This window comes from Rhinoraja longicauda, chromosome 22 (genome assembly GCF_053455715.1).
Source record: "Rhinoraja longicauda isolate Sanriku21f chromosome 22, sRhiLon1.1, whole genome shotgun sequence".
NCBI lineage: Eukaryota > Metazoa > Chordata > Chondrichthyes > Rajiformes > Arhynchobatidae > Rhinoraja > Rhinoraja longicauda.
In genome coordinates this window covers 30,170,599-30,192,758 of record NC_135974.1, presented here as the reverse complement: position 1 = coordinate 30,192,758, position 22,160 = coordinate 30,170,599, and the positions used below count along the sequence as shown (strand labels likewise).

At 46.6% G+C, this 22,160-nt stretch overlaps 1 protein-coding gene across 1 annotated transcript in view; it reads right to left on the bottom strand.

Annotated features, from left to right (window-relative positions):
* Window positions 1-22,160, bottom strand: part of LOC144604515 (cadherin-4-like) — a 503,837-nt gene that overhangs the window by 75,307 nt on the left and 406,370 nt on the right. The window contains 1 exon segment of the mRNA XM_078419021.1: window positions 11,478-11,633. Coding sequence (XP_078275147.1) covers window positions 11,478-11,633 — 156 coding nt within the window.

The window sequence follows — 22,160 nt, the reverse complement described above, 5'->3', positions numbered from 1 at the left end:
ACTCGGGAAGTTAAGTCCAACTACAAATGAACCGAAACAAATATGTAAATTTATGTAAAACAATTCTTAAAATGATTCCTTTTCTGTATCACTTCCGAGCAGAAGCACCTAACTTCATTAAGATTTTCCACTTGTGCACACATTTCCAGAGATTAATGTTTTTTCTGCAGTCAAAACACATTTTCCATTGTTAGCCAGGTGGGATAAATTTAAACACACCTGCTATGTTGCATCCTTTGACATTCTGATAAATTTTACAATTATTTGGCTGCTGGCAAGAGACATTCTGGAGCAGATTAAGATTAACAAAAAAACACAGACTGCAACTTTCCAAAGGAAAAGTTGTTCCAAAAGCTAAAAGTCTTGACGTTTTGGACACAGATTATCTTTTCATCACGAGAGGAAATATTCAATAGGAACCTGAGGGGTAGCTGATTTTACACAAAGGGTGGTCAGTGTATGGAACGAGCTGCCGGAGGAGGTAGTTGAGGCAGGGACTATCGCAACGTTTAAGAAACATTTAGACAGGTACATGGACAGGACAGGTTTAGAGGGATATGGGCCAAACACAGGCAGGTGGGACTAGTGTAGATGGGACACAGGCACAAAATGCTGGAGCACCTCAGTGGGTCAGACAGCATCTCTAGGACAATAGACAATAGACAATAAGTGCAGGAGGAGGCCATTCGGCCCTTCGAGCCAGCACCGCCATTCAATGTGATCATGGCTGATCATTCTCAATCAGTACCCCGTTCCTGGCTTCTTCCCATACCCCCTGACTCCGCTATCCTTAAGAGCTCTATCTAGCTCTCTCTTGAATGGATTGAGAATTGGCCTCCACTGCCTTCTGAGACAGAGAATTCCACAGATTCACCACTCTCTGACTGAAAAAGTTTTTCCTCATCTCAGTTCTAAATGGCCTACCCCTTATTCTTAAACTGTGGCACCTTGTCCTGGACTCCCCCAACATTGGGAACATGTTTCCTGCCTCTAACGTGTCCAACCCCTTAATAATCTTATACGTTTCGATAAGATCCCCTCTCATCCTTCTAAATTCCAGTGTATACAAGCCCAGTCGCTCCAGTCTTTCAACATATGACAGTCCCGCCATTCCGGGAATTAACCTAGTAAACCTACGCTGCACGCTAGGAGAAAAGGAAAAGGAATAGATGACATTTTGAGTCGAAACGCTTCTTCAGATGTAGATGTGGTTTAGTTTAGTTTAGTTTAGTAATATAGTGCGGAAACACTATCCTACACACACTAGGGAAAATTTATCATTTTATCAAACCCAATTACCCCACCAACTTGTACGTCTTTGGAATGTGGGAGGAAACCGAAGATCTCGTCGAAAACCCACGCGGTCACGGGGAGAAGGTACAAACTCGGTACAGACAGCACCCATAGTCGGAATCAAACCCAGGTCTGTGGTGCTGTTAGGCAGCAACTCTACCGCTGCGCCACCGTGCCGCACTGTACAGTGTGGGCATGTTGGTCCGGGGGGGCCTGTTTCCAAGCAGGAAGACTCTGCATCCAATATACTGATGGAAATGACACCAAGTGTCCTTCACAGAATCTATCTAATTTTCATTTGAATTAATGAAGGAAATGTGACAATTCTGAGTCATGCATCTGATCCTTTGATTGAAAGATACAGCATTGCAGCAGGCCCTTCGGCCCACCAGGTCCATGCTGACCATCGACCACCTGTTCGCACCAGTTATATGTTATCCCACTTTCTCATCCGCTCCCGACACACGAGTGGCAATTTACAGAGGCCGATTAGCCTGCGAACCCACATGTCTTTGAGATGTGGAAGGGAATCAGAGCACTGAGAGGAAACGCACATGGTCACAGGGAGAACGTGCAAACTCCACACAGCCAGGACTTGAGGACAGGATCATCAGTTCACAAGACATAGGGGCAGAATCAGACAATTCGGCCCATCGAATCTACTCCCAGGGCTGCCGTGCTGTGGCACCTCTGTAAAAAAAGCGGAGTTAGGGGGTATGGGGAGAAGGCAGGAACGGGGTACTGATTGAGAATGATCAGCCATGATCACATTGAATGGCGGTGCTGGCTCGAAGGGCCGAATGGCCTACTCCTGCATCTATTGTCTGTTGTCTATTGTCTAAAAGCCAAAATAAACAGCGGGGAATTTTAACGAGCGGGGAGTTTAACAGCGGTCGCAGCGACACCAGTGACAGCTCTGGCACCTAAAGAATTACCACTGCAACACTGTCGACTCCATCATTCAGTCACGGCTGATCTATCTTTCTCTCTCAACCCCATTCTCCTGCCTTCTTCCCCTGATCTTTGACACCCATACTAATCAAGAACGCCCCCCCCCTTCACTCCTTCTCCCCCCCATTCCCCTCCTCGTCCACTAAACGTTGGTTAACCAGTTCCACAGTTCACAATGATATCTCCCCCTTGAGACCACGCCGTCCCCAGCCAATAATCGGCCTATCAGGGAACGTTCCTGCCTGAGGTCACCTGTTGCCGGCCCAAATTTGTCCTGGTCTTTCCTTGCTTCCAGATCCCCCCCCACTCCCCGACCCCCAGTAGAGTCACTCTGAAGAAGAGGCCCGACCCGAACCATCATCTATCCATTTTCTCCAGAGATGCTGCCTGACCCGCTGAGTTGCTCCGGCACTTTGTGCCGATATTTGGCAGAAGCCGGCATCGACATTTCCTTTTCGTCGCCATGCATTTCTCGTTGTGTGAGGCTGAAGGATCCATCTTGGGCCTCCAATTCACACTGATGGGGAGGTAATGGTCATTGCGCAAACATTTGATCAGCGGGTGTTCATCATGAAAGATGCCAGGAAAGTTACATGAATAGCCCATAAAAGTGCCTGCCCCCATGTTACAAAGGGCACAGTTTCATCTGGAAATGACTGGCAGCGGGTTAAAGGATCCCCTTGCACATACAAAATGGATGGTAATCAGTTCACTTTCAGGGCCAGGCGCCCTACTTTGCCTCTTGTATCAGACGGCGAACACAAGCTTTTCTTTTGAAACTTGTCATTTAACTTAATAAAACCCTCTTTCAAGGTGCCAGTAAGTGACAAGGATGTACGGACTGATGTGATTGCATCAAAGGCACAATGGGCTCCATCTCTGATGTGCAAAAGTGGTGTCAAAGAGAGAAGATCACAGCTCCATTAGCACATATGCTGCCTTCCTCCCCAAAGACATGTCCAGACTATAAAACTCATTCGTACTATCCTCAGGTCCAAAAACGTGTTTCATTTTTGCAATCTTATTCTTTGCGGCTCAGTTTTCATTGTTTCATCGAAGCAGAATTAGTGCGGCAGGCTGGCGTAGCAGTAGAGTTGCTGCCTTGCAGTGCCTACAGCGCCAGAGACCCGGGTTCGATCCTGACTACGGGTGCTGTCCGTACGGAGTTTGTACGTTCTCCCCGTGACCTGCGTGGGTTTCCTCTGAGAACTTCAGTTTCTTCTCACACTCCAAAGACGTACAGGTTTGTAGATTAATTGGCTTGGTATAAATGTAAAAATTGTCCCTAATGTGTGTAGGATAGTGTTAATGTGCCGAGATCGCTGGTTGGTGCAGACTTGGTGGGCTGAAGGGCCTGTTTCCACACTGTTTCTCTAACCTAAACTAAATTATTCCATTCGGCCCATCAAATCTACTCCGCCATTCAATCATGGCTGACTATCTTTCCATCTCAACATTCCCCTTCCTTCTCCCCCTGACCTCTGATGCCCGTGTCAATCAAGAATCTATCTATCTCTGCTTTAACAAATATCCATTGACTTGTCCTCCAGAGCCCTCTGTGGCAACAAATTCCACTGATTCACCACCCTTGTTTAAAAGCTTTGAAGGGATTGTGATATTACATCTTAAACATTAGTTACAGAGGATATTTTGAAGAAATGCCTTTCCACGTCTTAATGCAAAAAAACAATTTTATTATGTGTCACAAGCTTCCTTGTAGCTTAACTTATCATTACACCGTTCTATGTTTGCAAGTTGGAAATAAAATATGTAATGGGATGTCACATCTACTTAACGTTTACTATTCACAACTTAGGGCTTTACGTGGTCACGGCACATAATCAGTTTTCCTCTGTTTGCTGTTACTTACGTCCCACTTCTATTAACAGCTGCGCTTTGTAGATTTAAGGTAAGATATTTATTTGTATCCAAATGGGAGATTCACGTCAGAGGTAAGGAATTGCTAGATGCTAGAATGTTCAGCAAAATGCAAAGTGCTGGAGGAACTCAGCAGGTCATGTAGCATGTGCGGAGGGAAGGGACAGGCGGCCTTTTTGAGTTGCGTTCGAGGAGGTTCAGGGGCGGCGCGGTGACGCAGCGGTAGAGTTGCTGCCTTACAGCGCCAGAGACCCAGGTTCGATCCCGACGAGGGGTGGTGTCTGTACGGAGTTTGTACGTTCTCCCCCGTGACCTGCGTGGGTTTTCTCTGTGTAGGCTCCGGTTTCCTCCCACGCTCCAAAGACCGAGAGGTTTGTAGGTTTGAAACAAAATGGTGGAGTAACTCAGCGGGTCAGGCAACATCTCTGGAGAAAAAGGATCGACAATGTTTCAGAAGAATGGTCCCGACCTGAAATGTTGCCTGTCCTTTTTCTCCAGAGATGCTGGAGAAAAGGAATAGGTGACGTTTTGGGTCAAAACCATTCTTCAGTCCTGCGTGGGTTTTCTCCGGGTGCTCCGGTTTCCTCCCACACTACAAAGACGCACAGGTTTGTAGGTTAATTGGCTTGGTAAAATTGTGAATTGTCCCTGGTGTGTGTAGGTATAGCGTCAATGTGCGGGGATCGCTGGTCGGCACGGACTCGGTGGGCCGAAGGGCCTGTTTCAGCGCCATGTCTCCGAACTGAACTAAACGAAAGTTCCCAACCCGAAACGTCGCCTGTGCATTCCCTCCACAGCTGCTGACGGAGGCGTTGAGTGCTGCCGAAATCTCGACCCGAAGTGAGACTCAAAGACTCGCTAAACTCCAGCAGCATGTTTTATTTTACTTGCCGCAAGGAGGGAGAGCCTCAATCAAGGGCGAAGGAGGTGACGACTCCAACGATCAGTGTAACGTGCAGGGATTTATACAGAGACGTAAGCAACTAAGAAGTAAGCAAGAAGAAACATTTCAGGGTCTTCAGGGTCCCGAACCAGAAACGTTACTCATCCTTTGTCTCCAGTCATGCTGCCTGTCCCGCTGAGTTACTCCAGCACTTGGTGTCTATCCCAGATTAGGATGATTAGCCATGATTAGGCTTGTATACACTGGAATTTAGAAGGATGAGAGGGGATCTTATCGAAACATATAAGATTATTAAGGGGTTGGACACGTTAGAGGCAGGAAACATGTTCCCAATGTTGGGGGAGTCCAGAACCAGGGGCCACAGTTTAAGAATAAGGGGTAGGCCATTTAGAACGGAGATGAGGAAAAACGTTTTCAGTCAGAGAGTTGTGAATCTGTGGAATTCTCTGCCTCAGAGGGCAGTGGAGGCCAATTCTCTGAATACATTCAAGAGAGAGCTAGATAGAGCTCTTAAGGATAGCGGAGTCAGGGGGTATGGGGAGAAAGCAGGAACGGGGTACTGATTGAGAATGATCAGCCATGATCACATTGAATGGCGGTGCTGGCTCGAAGGGCCGAACGGCCTACTCCTGCACCTATTGTCAATTGATCGAATGGCAGAGTAGACTTGATGGGCCGAATGGCCTAATTCTGCTCCTATCACTTATGAACTTATGATGGACCTGCGAATACCAGCATCACTCTCTCCATTTTTCCCTTTGATACTACAGCCCAATGCTGGCTGACTTCCACAGCACGGTTGTACCCAGGGGGGGGGGGGGATTGAATAGGTTATGATCAGAGTCTCTGTGACTCTTGTGTGTGGGAACAGCAGGTGTTGGTTTAAAATGAAGATAGACCCAAAAAGCTGGGCACAAAAGGACACAGAGTGCAGGAGTAACTGAGCGGATCAGGCAGCATCTCTGGAGAAAAGGAATGGGTGACGTTTCAGGCCGAGACCCGAAGTCTGAGGAAGGGTCTCGACCCGAGACGTCACCTATTCCTTTTCTCCAGAGATGCTGCCTGACCCGCTGAGTTACTCCAGCGTTTTGTGTCTGTCTCTGTTAGTTAGTCCTTCTTGCCTCTTGCTTAAGTCAGGCATACACTTTAAACCTACTTGGCAAAATATTTGTTTGGAAAGATGTTAAAATCCATAGCATTTCCTCTGTTTCTCCTGTGTTGAGTCATTTTTTTCTTATTACTGCTTCTTATGCTGTTTGCGAACTGTAATTCTATGCATCTCAGATGGCTGACAATGATGTTACGAGCATGTTGCCAGGACTCAAGGGTCTGAGCTATAGGGAGAGATCGAGTAGGTTGAGACTCTATTCCTTGGAGCGCAGGAGGTTGAGGGGTGATCTTAGAGAGGTGTATAAGATCATGAGAGGAATAGATCGGATCGATGCACAGAGTCTCTTGCCTAGAGTAGGTGAATCAAGGACCAGAGGATGTAGGTTCAAGGGGTAAAGGTTAAATAGGAATCTGAGGGGTAACTTTTTCACACAAATAGTGGTGGGTGTACGGAACAAGCTGCCAGAGGAGGTAGTTGAGGCTCGGACTATTGCAACGTTTAAGAAACAGTTAGACGGGTACATGGATAGGGCAGGTTTGGAGGAATATGGGCTAAACGCAGGCAGGTGGGACTAGTGAAGATTGGCCATGTTGGCCGGTGTGGGCAAGTTGGGCTGAAGGGCCTGTTTCCACGCTGCATTCCCCTATGACTATTTTTAATTCCAACATTTCACGCCTCACTGTTCCATATCTCCATTCATTCCTTCCATGAAATTAATTATGATTCCATTACCTTGTTGTCCCTGGCACTCAAAAAAAACTGCACTGAAATCACCAAACATATTCCAATGAAAATAAATACATTAAAAAATTAAACCAACAGATATTATCACTTTCTAAATAATGCAGTATAATTGTTATTGTATACACTTGAACTAAGAAGGATGAGAGGGGATCTTATTGAAACAATAAGATTATTAAGGGATTGGACATGCTCGAGGCAGGAAACATGTTCCCAATGTTGGGGGAGTCCAGAACCAGTGGCCACAGTTTAAGAATAAGGGGTAGGCCATTTAGAACAGAGATGAAGAAAAACTTTTTCACTCAGAGAGTTGTGAATCTGTGGAATACTCTGCCTCAGAAGGCAGTGTAGGCCAATTCTCTGGATGCTTTCATGAGAGAGTTAGATAGAGCTCTTAATGATAGCAGAGTCAGGGGGGTATGGGGAGAGGGCAGGAACGGGGTACTGATTGTGGATGATCAGCCATAATCACATTGAATAGCGGTGCTGGCTCGAAGGGCCGAATGGCCTATTCCTGCACCTATTGTCTATTGTCTATTCCATGTCAGTGGGAAAGAAGAGGTGTTGTTGAGTCCTTCTGCCAGCAATAGGGTGTATTGATTTGAGCATTACTTTCAATTTAAGTGGATCACATGCGCATAAAAACTTTGCCCTTGAAGTGAGTCCATAAAGTGTTTGATTAACTGTCAGAAAACCTGGCAGGGTAAGAGCTGATCCAGCAGAGTGTCTGAACATAAAAAGCCATTAAACGCTCCGCACAAACTAGTTCTAACCAACCTTCCTCTCTTTCATCCATTTCCATTCATTCCTCTTTCCTCCTAGCTTAGTTTAGTTTAGTTTAGTTTAGAGAGATACAGCACGGAAACAGGTCCTTCGGCCCACCGAGTCTGTGCCGACCGGTGATCCCCGCACACTAACACAGCCTACACACACTGGGGACAATTTTACATATATACCATGCCAATTAATCTCCAAACCTGTACGTCATTGGAGTGTGGGAGGAAACCAAAGATCTCGGAGAAAACCCACGCGGTCACGGGGAGAACGTACAAACTCTGTGTAGAAAGCACCCCTAGTCAGGATCGAACCCGGGTCTCTGGCGCTGTAAGTGCTGTAAGGCAGCAACTCTACCGCTGCGCCACCGTGCCGAATAGGTTTATCTACAAATAGAACATTCTGGAATACTACAACGTCAAGTCTTGCATTCCACAGCATCACAGTATTTTAATCGTACACCCAGAAACATTTATCTATATTAATAATGACATCCTTGGTTTCATATTCAACACCTCCCATTTTAATATCATCTGCTGAAATTTGACAACAATCTTTCAATAAGTGTTCCTCGCTGTCAGTAAATGCACTGAGACACCTCTGTCCAAACCTTCCCCTTGCGAGGAGCTTTTTCCCTCAAAAGAACTTGTTTTCAATTTAATTTACATCCATTCCCACCAGTTTCTGACATAGTTTCAGGTGTTTTACCTCAGTAAGTGTCTTTTAAATGTCAATGTGTACCTCAAATGGAGCTCATGTATCCCGTGAGCTGGCATTTCAGGCCAACATGTATCTCTCAAGGACGGCACCTTGGCGCAGCGGGTAGTCTGAAGAAGGGTCTCGACCCGAAAGGTCACCCATTCCTTCTCTCCAGAGATGCTGCCCCTGCCGTTGAGTTACTCCAGCTTTTTGTGCCTATCTAGCGGGTAGTTGCTGCCTCACAGCGCCAGAGACCCGGGTTTGATCCTGACTACGGGCGCTGTCGGTACGGAGTTTGTACGTTCGCCCCGTGACCTACATGGGTTTTCTCCGAGATCTTCGGTTTCCTCTCACATTCTAAACGTGCAGGTTTGTAGGTTAATTGGCTTGGTGGAAATGTAAAATGTAGGATAGTGTTAAAGAGCGGGGATCGCTGGTCGGCATAGATTCGGTGGGCCGAAGGGCCTGTGTGTGCGATGTACCTCTAAACAATAGACAATAGACAATAGGTGCAGGAGTAGGCCATTCAGCCCTTCGAGCCAGCACCGCCATTCAATGCGATCATGGCTGATCACTCTCAATCAGTACCCCGTTCCTGCCTTCTCCCCATACCCCCTCACTCCGCTATCCTTAAGAGCTCTATCCAGCTCCCTCTTGAAAGCATCCAACGAACTGGCCTCCACTGCCTTCTGAGGCAGAGAATTCCACACCTTCACCACTCTCTGACTGAAAAAGTTCTTCCTCATCTCCGTTCTAAATGGCCTACCCCTTATTCTTAAACTGTGGCCCCTTGTTCTGGACTCCCCCAACATTGGGAACATGTTTCCTGCCGCTAATGTGTCCAATCCCCTAATTATCTTATATGTTTCAATGAGATCCCCCCTCATCCTTCTAAATTCCAGTGTATACAAGCCCAATCGCTCCAGCCTTTCAACATACGACAGTCCCGCCATTCCGGGAATTAACCTTTGAAACCTTTAAACTAAACTAAAAAATCAATAAATGGCGAAGGAACTAAGTCTGATCAATTACCTCGTGGCTGTTGGTTATGCTCTCCTCTGCACTAACGTCTAAAAGGTTTCTGAACCATTACCTCAGAAACTAACTGGGATGTGATCAAATTTACGTTATTTTTTATTTAGTTTTAATTAGTTGAGATAAACATCAAGTACTGATATGGAAACACTCAAGCATATTTGATCAAATTGCATCACATCAGCATTTGAAAAAATTTCAGTCAGGAATCCAGTCAGCCATCAGCAGCTATCTGCAAGGTAGCCCAAATGAATAGCTATCACGGTGGCGTAGCGGTAGAGTTGCTGCCTTATAGCGCCAGGTTCGATCCTGACTATGTGCGTTGTAAGTACGCACTTTAATAATAATAATAATAATAATAATGCATTACATTTATATAGCGCTTTTCATATACTCAAAGACGCTTTACAGGGATTTAGAGAACATAGGGAAGTGAATAAATAGATAAATAAGTAAACGAACAGAGAAAGGAGACAGAAGGTGAGGTGACCTTCAGTGGTTGAAGGCAGTACTGAACAGGTGAGACTTCAGTGATGTTTTGAATGTGGTGAGTGTGGAGGAGTCTCTGACGGTTTGGGGTAGTGAGTTCCATAGGGTGGGAGCAGCGATGGAGAAAGCCCTGTCCCCCCAGGATCTGAGTTTGGTCCGGATGTGAGGGGATAGGAGATTGGCAGCAGCAGAGCGGAGGGTGCAGGTGGGAGTGTGCCTGTGGAGGAGGTCGGTCAGGTAGGATGGGGCCAGGTTATGGAGGGCTTTATAGGTCATGAGGAGGATTTTGTACTGGATTCTCTGGGGGATGGGGAGCCAGTGGAGTTTGTAAAGGACGGGGGTGATATGGTCACGGATCGGGGTGTGGGTGAGTAGACGGGCAGCGGAGTTTTGAATGTATTGAAGTTTACTGATGATTTTTGAGGGTGCGCCATAGAGGAGGCTGTTGCAGTAGTCCAGACGGGAGGTGATGAAGGCGTGGATGAGGGTTTCTGCAGCTGTGGAGGAGAGGGATGGACGGAGACAGGCAATGTTTTTGAGGTGGAAGAAGGCTGTCTTTGTGATGTGTTTGATGTGTTTGTCGAAGGAGAGAGAACTTTGTACGTTCTCCCCGTGACTGGCGTGGGTTTTCTCTGAAACCTTCGGTTTCCTCCCACACTCTAAACATTTACAGGTTTGTCGGTCAATTGGCTTGGTGTAAATGTAAATTAACTGGCTTGGTAAAATTGTAAATTGTCCCTGGTGTGTGTAGGACAGTGTTAGTATGCGGAGATCGCTGGTCGGCGCGGACCCGGTGGGCCGAAGGACCTAATATCACTCTGTATCTCTGCACTAAACTAAACTAAACCTGCAACACAGGAAGAAAGGATATCGAACAGTACAGCCCAGGAACAGGCCCTCCAGCCCACAATGCCCAAACCGAAAACAAAGCCATGTTCAACTAATCGCTGCCTGCACATGATCCATATCCCTCCATTCCATGCCCATCCACATGCCTATCTGAAGGCCTCTTAAATGCCACTATTGTATTGCCTCCATCACCCCAGGCAAAGCATTCCTGGTAATTTTCTGATTTTTCTTTAGAGGAGTTTCTCTTTGGCACCAACTTCAAATGCAAAGCTGTTGAGTTAGTTGGTAAAATCTGATTTCTTGGAGGTGGTTTAGTTTTGTTTAGAGATACAGCGCCGAGGAAACATGCCCTTCGGCCCACCGTGTCCGCACTGACCAGCGATCCCCGCATACTTGCATTATCCTACACTAGGGACTGTTTTTATTTACATTTATACCAAGCCAATTAACCTACAGACCTGTACGTGTTTGGAGTGTGGGTGGAAACAGAAGTTTTCGGAGAATGCCAACGCAGGTCCTGGGGAGAGCGTACAGACTCGGTACAGACAAGCGCCCGTAGCCAGGATCGAACCCGGGTCTCTGGCGCTGTAAACGCTGTGAGGCAGCAGCTCTACCGCTGTGCCACCGTGCTGCCCTACTCTAAAACAAACATGCTTTCTGGAAGATTCAAAGCATCTATGTCAACATTTAGCAGTTTTCAGTCAAGGGGTATGGAGGATAGTTTGAAGACAAACAGAATGGGTGGTCTCTTACGTGAAAAGATGCAATATCCTCGCGATCCAGGGGCCTCTTGACGTGCATCTTACCAGCAACCTGATCAATACCAAACACCTCCATGGGGGGCTGATCGGCACCGGGCCCAGTGATGCTGTATCGGATCTGGATCTCCCTGTCCTTATCTGAGCGAATCTGAAATCAAAACACAACAAATGTATTGAGCATAGAAGTTGGGAGGGCGTGTTGCAGTTATACAAGATGTGGATGCAGAGATCACACAGGAGTGATGTAGAGTCATGGGGCAGATTGCCCAGCTCCTGTTCTTCAGTAGAGTTCACCGTGTGTACATTGGTTACAGCATTCTGAAGGTACAACAGAGGTGGCCCTCACAAAACCCTCCTGTTGCATTTAACCTCACTTTCCAACTGTCCCGAACTGATAGAAACCAGTAAATAAGATGTGTAGGAAAGAAGTGCAAATGCTGATTTAAACCGAAGGTTTGCACAAAATGCTGGAGTAACTCAGCGGGACAGGCAGCATCTCTGAAGAGAATGAATGGGTGACGTTTCGGGTCGAGACCCTTCTTCAGTCTGACCCGAAACGTCACCCATCCCTTCTCTCCAGAGATACTGCCTCTGAGTTACTCCAGCATTTTGTGTCTATCTGCAGCTGTACACACACATACATATTGATGAGGCCACATGTAGAGTGTTGTGTTCAGTTACGGTCACCCATGTGAAAGGAAAGATGTTGTCAAGCTGGAAAGGATGCAGAGAAAATTGACGAGGATGTTGCCAGGACTCGATGGCCTGAGTTATAGGGAGAGGTTGAGAAATGTATTCCTTGGAGTGCAGGAGGATGAGGCATTTCCACACTGCAAGTTTATGTGACTCCATGACTCTAAACGCAAGGGAAAGGTTTACAGTTAATGGCAAGACTCTTTATGTTCAGAGATACTGCGCGGAAACAAGCCCTTTCGGCCCGCCGGGTCCGCGCCGACCAGCGATCCCCGCACACTAACACTATCCTACACCCACTAGGGACAATTTTTACATTTACCAAGCCAATTAACCTACAATCCTGTATGTCTTTGGAGTGCGGGAGGAAACCGAAGATCTCGGGGAAAACCCACGCAGGTCACGGGGAGAACGTACAAACTCCGTACAGACAGCGCCCGTAGTCGGGATCGAACTAGTCGGGGTCTCCGGCGCTGCGTTCGCTGTAAGGCAGCAACTCTACTGCTGCGGCACCGTACAGAGGGATCTAGGGGTCCAAGTCCATAGCTTTCTGAAAATGACATCACAAGCAAAGAGAGTGAGAAAGGCATATAATATCCTTGTCTTCATTGGTAGGGGCTTTGAGAGCAGAGTCATGAAGTCATGGTGCAGCTTTGTAGGATTTTGGTTAGGCTGCATTCGGAGTATTGCACGTGGTACTGTATTCTTCATGACAGTAACGTAACTGAACCTCCAGAGAGGATGCAGAACAGAATACTGCCCGGATTAGAAGGTATTAGCTGCAAGGAGAGGTTGGACAAATACGGACTATTTTCGCTGGAGCGTCAGAGGCTGAAGGTAGACCTGATGTATATAAAATTACGGGCAGCATAGATAGGGTAGACAGTCAGAACATTTTCCCCCGAGGATAAAAATATCAAAGACGATGAGCGTGGTGAATATTTAATCAAAAATATCATTAGACAATGCTATTAAAATAAATGGATCAAAACACAAAGTGCTGGAGGAACTCATCGGGTCAGGCAGCATCTGGGGAGGGAATGGCCAGGCAATGTTTCAGGTCGAGATCCTTCTTCAGACTGACTCAGACAATCAGTCTGAAGAAGGATTCCCTACCTGAAATGCCGCATGCCCAATGCTTCCCCAGGTGCTGTCCAACTGGCTGAGTTCCTCCAGCACATTGTATTTTGCTCAAGATTCCAGCATCTGCAATTCCTTGCGTCTCCATGATGGTAAATGAACGTCGCCAGGTGACCAACGAACTTCTAAAACATGTCTTTTGTCCTCATGGAATTATGTAACAGGTTATTTCTGGCAAACAGTTGAACGTTGATAAAAAAACTTACTCAACACAATGGAAAATGGACCAATTTAGATGGGATATACCATTCTCAAATCAGTAAGAAGTTGCTCTTTGTTTTTCACATCTCAGTGTGTTCACACTGACAAAAATTAACCAGGTTATATTGTATTACTTCTCATTCTGTTGTAATTAGCGTGATTAAAATTCCCATCATGAGCTGAACTTAGAAATATAAATAAATGAAAAGATGGCAGGATGTTGACTATTAAACGGTCAAGATCAATATTAAAATGGAGTGGCCCTCCAACCTCAGCATCAGTATGAAACAGCCGTGTAAACTGCCCAGTGGCTTGAATAAAACGGGCATTAATGAGTTGAAAGTAGTCTATAAAATCTACCCTAATGACATTCTGTTGAGAATATTTAAATGCTTTCATAAAAAAAAAATCTGTTAAAGAAATGTTTTGCGATTTTAAATACGAGATATTTAAATTAAATTGTGCATTGCAGTTTTATGTGGTATAATGCAAATGAAAGATCAATTCTTCCTTCAATGAAAGGCAATTAAATCATCTCTGCACTCTGCTGCTGTTTCCTGCCTTCTTACCAGTTTAAGGCAAGTCTTAAAATAACCACTTTGACCAAGCATTTGGCTCAACAATTTCCTTACGCTGCTCATTGTTGAAGTCCAATGATAAAGTCATAGAGTGATACAGTGTGGAAACCGGCCCTTCGGCCCAACTTGCCCACGCCGACCAATATGCCCCATCTACACTAGTCCCACCTGCCTGCATTTGGCCCATATCCCTCTAAAGCTATCTTATCCATATACCTGTCTAGATGTTTCTTAAACGTTGTGATAGTGCCTGCCTCAACAAACTCCTTGGGCAGCTTATTCCGTCTACCTTCAAATCCTTTGTATAAAAAAAGTTGCCCCTCAGGTTCCCATTAAATATTTTCCCCTTCACCTTCAACCTCGATCCACTGGTTCTCGATTCCCCAACTCTGGGCAAAAGACATTTTACCCGATTTATTCCTCTCGTGATCTTGTACACCTCTCTAAATTCACACCTCATCCTCTTGCGCTCCAAGGAGTACAGTCCTAGTCTGCTCAACCTCTCCCTATAGCTAAGGCCCTCGAATCCTGGCAACATCCGCGTAAAAATAATGATGTTTGATAATCGGGTCTTTTAGCGATATAGTACGTCGAAGACACTACACGAGTGCAGAGGTGAAGGTGTCATTGCAATTATATCTCCCCCTGTTTGCTATCAGGTGCTCCTGTAATGAGTTCCCCAATACATTTCTTCTGCAGGCAATACAGCAATGACCTCACATTAAACGGGTGTCCTCAATAACTGTGTCCCTATTAGCAAATCAGTCCCATAACATCAATAACTTTCCAAAAAAAATGAAGGCTGGCAGTGTCTTTCTCTGTCTAACAATTATCTATGGTCTTCTGACCAAATTATCACGATTCCTAGCATGTTAAGTCGCTCACTTTGGGCGGCACAGTGGCACAGCAGTGGAGTTGCTGCCTTCCAGCGCCAGAGATCCGGGTTCCATCCTGACTACGTGGAAACAGGCCCTTCGGCCCACCGAGTCCGCAATGATCAACGATCCCTGTACACTCGTTTTATCCTACACACCCCGGGACAATTTATAGAAGCCAATTAACCTACAAACTTGCACGTCTTTGGGATGTGGGATGAAACCGAAGCACCCGGAGAAAACCAACGGGTTTTTAAAAAATGATTTGGATTTTATTGGGCGGCACGGTGGCGCAGCGGTAGAGTTGCTGCCTTACAGCGAATGCAGCGCCGGAGACTCAGGTTCGATCCTGACTACGGGCGCCGTCCGTACGGAGTTTGTACGTTCTCCCCGTGACCTGCGTGGGTTTTCTCCGAGATCTTCGGTTTCCTCCCACACTCCAAAGACGTACAGGTATGTAGGTTAATTGACTGGGTAAATGTAAAAATTGTCCCCAGTGTGTGTAGGATAGTGTTAATGTGCGGGGATCGCTGGGCGGCGCGGACTCGGTGGGCCGAAGGGCCTGTTTCTGCGCTGTATCTCTAAATCTAAAAAAACCCAACTCATAAAATCATTAGAGCTTAGAAACAGCTGCGTGGAGAATGTTTGTTTCAACGGGAAATACAGTGGAATAAATTGCAGCAATTTGGAAGTGTAAGTGGCATTGAGAATGTGCACTTATGGACATCTTTTAGCAAGAGCACAACAGTACAGATCCCTCATGGTAGTATGACCCTGAATGCTTCAGGGGGAATGTACAAACGCTGTACAGGCTGCACCGGAGGTCAGGATCGAACACGGGTTTCTGGCGCTGTCAGAAAGCAACTCTACCGCTGCGCCACCGTGCCGTCCAGTTCCCACCTTTTAAAATTCAGTCAAGAAAAATGAAGCATTCAGGGTCATACTACCATGAGGGATCTGTGCTGTTGTACTCTTGCTAAAAGATGTCCAAAAGTGCACATTATCAATGCCACATACACTTGGAAATTGCTGCAATTTATTGCACTGTATTTCCCGTTGAAACAAACATTCTCCACGCAGCTGTTTCTAAGCTCTAATGATTTTATGAGGTTTTCAATAAAATCCAAATCATTTTTAAAGAACCCATTAAAATTAATCCTAGGAGTCCTGTCAGTGTCTGATTTCTGATTTGCAGCGTAATGCAATCTCCTGCAGTCAAAGCCCAAGCTAATTCTATACAAGAGTGAGTCTTTCCACTAATGTCACATATTAAATTGTTTCAAATTCAAGAATGCAAATAACCCGACAAACAAGATTGATTTTTACTGCAAGGGATAAAGATATATCTCACTATACTGGTTTCAGGACGGAAACTGCTTGGAACCCAATCATTGCAAATGTTCCCGTCTGAAAACCTGCTGACTGCTCCTTAGAGTCGTAGAATTTTACAGCGCGGAAACAGGCCCTTCGGCCCAACTTGCCCACCCTGGCCAACATGTCCCATCTACACTAGTCCCACCTGCCTGTGTTTGGCCCATATCCCTCTAAACCTGTCCTGTCCGTGTACCTGTCCAAATGTTTCTTAAATGGTTGCGATAGTACCTGCCTCGATTACCTCCTCCGGCAGCTCATTCCATACACCCACCAACCTTTGTGTGAAAAAGTTACCTCTCAGGTTCCTATTAAATCTTTGCCCCCTCACCTTAAACCTATGTCCTCTGGTCCTCGATTCCCCTACTCTGGGTAAGAGACACTTTGCACTAGCCGATCTGTTCCTCTCATGATTTTGTACATGTCTATAAGATCACCCCTAATGCTCCTGTGCTAAAGGCATAAATTCAGAGCCTGCTCAACCACTCCCGATAGCTCAGGCTACTGAGACCCAGCGACATCCTCAAAATCCTTCTCTGCACCCTTCTCCAGCTTGAAAACATCTTTGCTATAACATGGTGCCCAAAACTGACCACAATGCTCTACATGTGACCACACCAACGTCTTGTACACTTTCGATCGTTTGAAAGAGACAGCATGGAAACAGGCCCTTCGGCCCACCGAGCCCATGCTGACCATCAATCATCTGTTGACACTTTCCCACTTTCACATCCACTCCCTGCACACCGGGGGCAATTTTACAGAGGCAAATTAACCTACAAACCGGCAGGTCTTTGGGGATGTGGGAGGAAACCAGAGCACTGGGAGGAATACAGGCAAACGAATCATCCTACCACAACCTGAACTACTGTCTACCCCATTGGTGACCCTTGGACTATCTTTGATCGGACTTTACTGGCTTTACCTTGCACCAAACATTATTCCCTTATCACGTATCTATACACTGTAAATAGCTCGATTGTAACCATGTATTGTCTTTCCGCTGACTGGTTATCACGCAACAGAAGCTTTTCACTGTACCTTGTGACACGTAACAATAAACTCAACTGAAACTGAAGCCAAACTGATCAATTGAAAACTTTTTGAGACAGTAAATCAGATTCCTTTATATGCTGAAATAAAAGGCACATCTCACAGTTTGGTACATTCATTGCTTTCAAGATGTATTCAGAGACCCATTTTCACACTTCGACATGTTAACAAAATTCGCCACAATTAGATATTTTAAGTGCTCTCACAAAAGAGCTAATGGATTCATTTTAAGACTCATTGTGCTTGTAAAGTGCCACCAAGGGGCCATTTAACGTTAGCTTTCAAGTCGAGCTTATTTTAATGGAAGCAAGGAAAAACTTTGATACTGCAACATCAAAGGCAGTTTGTCACATGGCAATGGTTTTGGGACTTGTGCTTCAAGTCTCCAAAATGTTGCCATGGATTTTAATTTCCCAGCTGCTGAAGATCGTTTCCGCTCAGGCATTCACTTTTCTTTTTAAAATTCTCATCTGTTTCTACCATTTAAAAAAAAAATTCTGGCCTCTTCTAAAGGTACACGTCCATCACCACCGATTGTACGGCAACTGGTGGTACGACACATCCTTTAATCAGGACTATGCCCCGAGAGCACACTTGAAATCCCCCCACACCCCCCCCCCCCCGCACCCCCCGGATGTCCCCCCGAAAAGGTGGCACCTAGGCCGGGTGAGGTGACCGATCTCGGCTTCATCGGGACTTCTGCGGCCCATTGGCGGGTCGATTTTGCCCTCTGCGGCTGGGGCTCTGGAACTCCGGCCCGGCCGAAGCCGGCAGATCCGTTCCCATAGCCGACCTCCGAGGCCGACTTCAAGGGTCGGTATCTCGGCCCCCCCGGCGGAGTGTTCCGGCACCGTTGGACTCCTGTCGGAGGCCGTGACTTCTGCTGGTCCGGCAAAACGGATAATCCGGAAAGGCTCTGGAGTCAAAGGTGCTAGAAAATCGGTGGTGAACCTGTATTAATTCGGTAAAAGATGCCACCCTCCAGGGAACTGCCCATGTCTGTGTTGGAGCTTCAAGACTGCATGTGGTGTTAATTCCTCGCGCTGCCTCGGCAAGGCCAGCAGCATAATCAAGGACGAGTCGCACCCTGGCCACTCCCTCTTCTCCCCTCTCCCATCGGGCAAAAGGTATAGAAGTGTGAAAATGATCACCTCCAGATTCAGAGACAGTTTCTTCCCAACTGTTATCAGGCAACTGAATCATTCTCTCACCAACTAGAGAGCAGTCCTAAACTACTATCTACCTCATTGGAGATCCACGGACTATTTTTGATTGGACTTCACTGGCTGTATCTTGCACTAAACATTATTCCCTTATCATGAATCTGCACACTGTGGACGGCTCAATTGTAATTGTGTATTGTCTTTCCGCTGACTGGTTAGCATGCAACAAAAGCATTTCACTGCACCTCGGTACACGTGACAATAAACTAAACTAACTAACTATTCACAATCAAAGTGAAAATGACTGGGCAATTCTACTGTCAACCATGTCAGTATTGTACACAACAAGGTGGATTTGGTGCACAGAATCTCCACATGACTTGGTCCATTTGCTAGTTTTTCTACCCTTTCCATTTGCAACGTACTTTAGTATCTGTCTTTGGAGTATGGGAGAAACCGGAGCACCCGGAGAAAACCCACGCGGTCACGGGGAGAACGTGCAAACTCCACACAGGCAGCACCCATAGTCAGGATTGACCCCAAGTCACTGGCGCTGTAAGGCAGCAACTCTACCGCTGTGCCACCGTGCCGGCCACTTTCACACGCTGTTTGCAGGGAAAAGAGGAATGAGAAGAGATGGGCCAGGATTACCCTTTGCAAAAGACAGAGGGAATAACGCGGCGGTGGGTGGGTATGCCAGACATGTTTGAAGAAAACATAACTGGAAGCAGAAAGATAAGAATGGGACCGAGAGAAGAAATATATGCGCAGGAGGATGAGGGGCGATCCTGTAGAGGTGAACAAAATCATGAGAGGAATGGATCGGGTGGACGCACAGAGTCTCTTGCCCAGAGTAGGGGAATCAAGAACCAGGGGACATAGGCTTAAGGTGGGGTATACACTGGAATTTAGAAGGATGAGAGGGGATCTTATTGAAACATATAAGATTATTAAGGGCACGTTAGAGGCAGGAAACATGTTCCCAATGTTGGGAGAGTCCAGAACCAGGGGCCACAGTTTAAGAATAAGGGGTAGGCCACTTAGAACGGAGATGAGGAAAAACTTTTTCAGTCAGAGAGTTGTAAATCGGTGGAATTCTCTGCCTCAGAAGGCAGTGGAGGCCAATTCTCTGAATGCATTCAAGAGAGAGCTAGATAGAGCTTCTAAGGATAGCAGAGTCAGGGGGTATGGGGAGAAGGCAGGAACGGGGTACTGATTGAGAATGATCAGCCATGATCACATTGAATGGCGGTGCTGGCTCGAAGGGCCGAATGGCCTACTCCTGCACCTATTGTCTATTGTCTAATGTCTATTGACCAGCGATCCCCGCACACTAACACTATCCTGCACACACTAAAATTTACAATTTTACCAAGCCAATTAACCTCCAAACCCCTATGGGCCTTTGGAATGTGGGAGGAAACCGGAGGACCCAGAAATAACCCACGCTGGTCACGGGGTGAATGTACAGACAGCACCCGTGGTCGAGATGGAACCCGGGTCTCTGGCGCTATCAGGCAGCAACTCTACCGCTGCACCACTGTGCCGCCCCTGATTGAATAATGACATTCCATTTTGGTCATTCAAGAATTTGAATTATTTTTTTAGATTTTAGAGATACAGCGCGGAAACAGGCCCTTCGGCCCACCGAGTCCGCCCCACCCAACGATCCCCACACATTAACACTATCCTACACACATTAGGGACAATTTTTACATTTACCCAGTCAATTAACCTACATACCTGTACATGTTTGGAGTGTGGGAGGAAACCGAAGATCTCGGAGAAAACCCACGCAGGTCACGGGGAGAACGTACAAACTCCGTACAGACGGCGCCTGTAGTCAGGATCGAACCTGAGTCTCCGGCGCTGCATTCGCTGTAAGGCAGCAACTCTACCGCTGCGCCACCGTGCCGAAGTGCAGTGATGGGAACATGATGCTGAAGGGAGGAGTACCGAGAATCGGGGGAGAACAGGAGAAATGTGCCAGTATGAATTGGCCAAGGGAGAAAAGAGTGTGAGGATGCTGCCGAGAGAGGAGTGGGAAGGAGATGATGAGCTATTCGTTGCATTGTGACAAGTATATAAGCAAACCATTTAATAAGAAGGTCGAGATTGCCAATTTATAAACATAACAACCTGCAATTTATTCACGATCAGTAAGGGAAATCCAGTTATTATTTGTCACAATCTCTCCTCATATGACTTAGACAAAGCGCGAGTCAGTAATCATGGTGACCAAAGTGGATCATAAATGTCAGTAATCTGCAGAGAGCAGGTTCATGGGTCTAGCCCCGTCAGGTATATGAAACCAACACGTCTCCCTGTGACTTAGGGCAGCAGAAAGCTCCATTCTAGGTGAGGAAATGGCCGTGTCACCGTTAGAAAGGACAGCAGCTCCCCCTTGAAATTCCTGGCATGAGCCCAGAGCCACCATCCAGCACAATCGATTGGTTGATTGAAAGATGACGGTAAGGAAACAGGCCCTTCGGCCCTCCGAGTCCAAGCCTACCAGCGATCACCCACTCCCACTCGTTCCACCTTATCCCACTTTCGCATCCACTCCCTGCACAATTTCCGAGGGGTGATTTACAGAGGGCCCAAATCATCCGACAGACCCCCGCGCGTCTTTGGGATGTGGGAGGAAACCGGAGCACCTGGAGGAAACCGTCGTGGTCACAGGGAGAAGCTGCAGACTCCACAAAGACAGCACTCAAGGTTGGGATCAAGCCCGGGTCTCTGGTGCTGTGAGAGAGCACCTCGACCAGCTCCACCACCGTGTCACCCGAATGGCGCAAGGATTCATCGAGTGACGGGCAAAATTATTGCTGCACGGTGGCGCAGTGGTACAGCTGCTGCCTTACAGCGCCAGAGACCCGGGCTTATTCCTGACTACGTGTGCTTGTCTGTACGGAGTTTGCACGTTCTCCCCGTGACCTGTGTGGAGTTTCTCCGGGTGCTCCGGTTTCCTCCCACACTCAAAAAACGTACTTGGGCTAATCGGTTTGGTAAAATTGTAAGCTGTCCCAAGTGTGTGGGGAACGCTGATCCACTCGGACTTGGTGGGCCGAGGGGCCTGTTTCCACGATGTATCTCTGAACTAAACTAAACTAAATTGCCGTGATCTGCAAATCAAGAAAGCATTAATTCCCAAGGGTGGGTCTCATCCATCCCGGTTTAGAATGGACAGGGACTCCACTCCATCAGTGATACTATGGAATCTCCCTGTTTGGCAAAGGGAAGAGTCAGGAATTTTCAGCTCCGCAAACTGACTTTAGTTCTGCACATATTAATAGGGTGTCGAGACTCTGGGGAAAGCAGGCTGGAAAATCCACAAAGGTCACATTTCAAAAAAAAGAAAGAATATACTTGATCTGGGAAATATGAACAGGCTGGGCCATTTTTCACTTGCACTTTAAACAGTTTGTTCAGGACGTGGAAGAGTTTGATAGGAAGACAGAGAAAATAGGCGAGAAGCGGAATTGTCTACCACTGTTTTTTAAACAATCCACAATCAACTCCTCACAGTCGAAACCATGTAAAATTGGAGCAGACGTCTCTAATCAGAAACCACTTTAGCACGGCTAATGCACATCCAAAG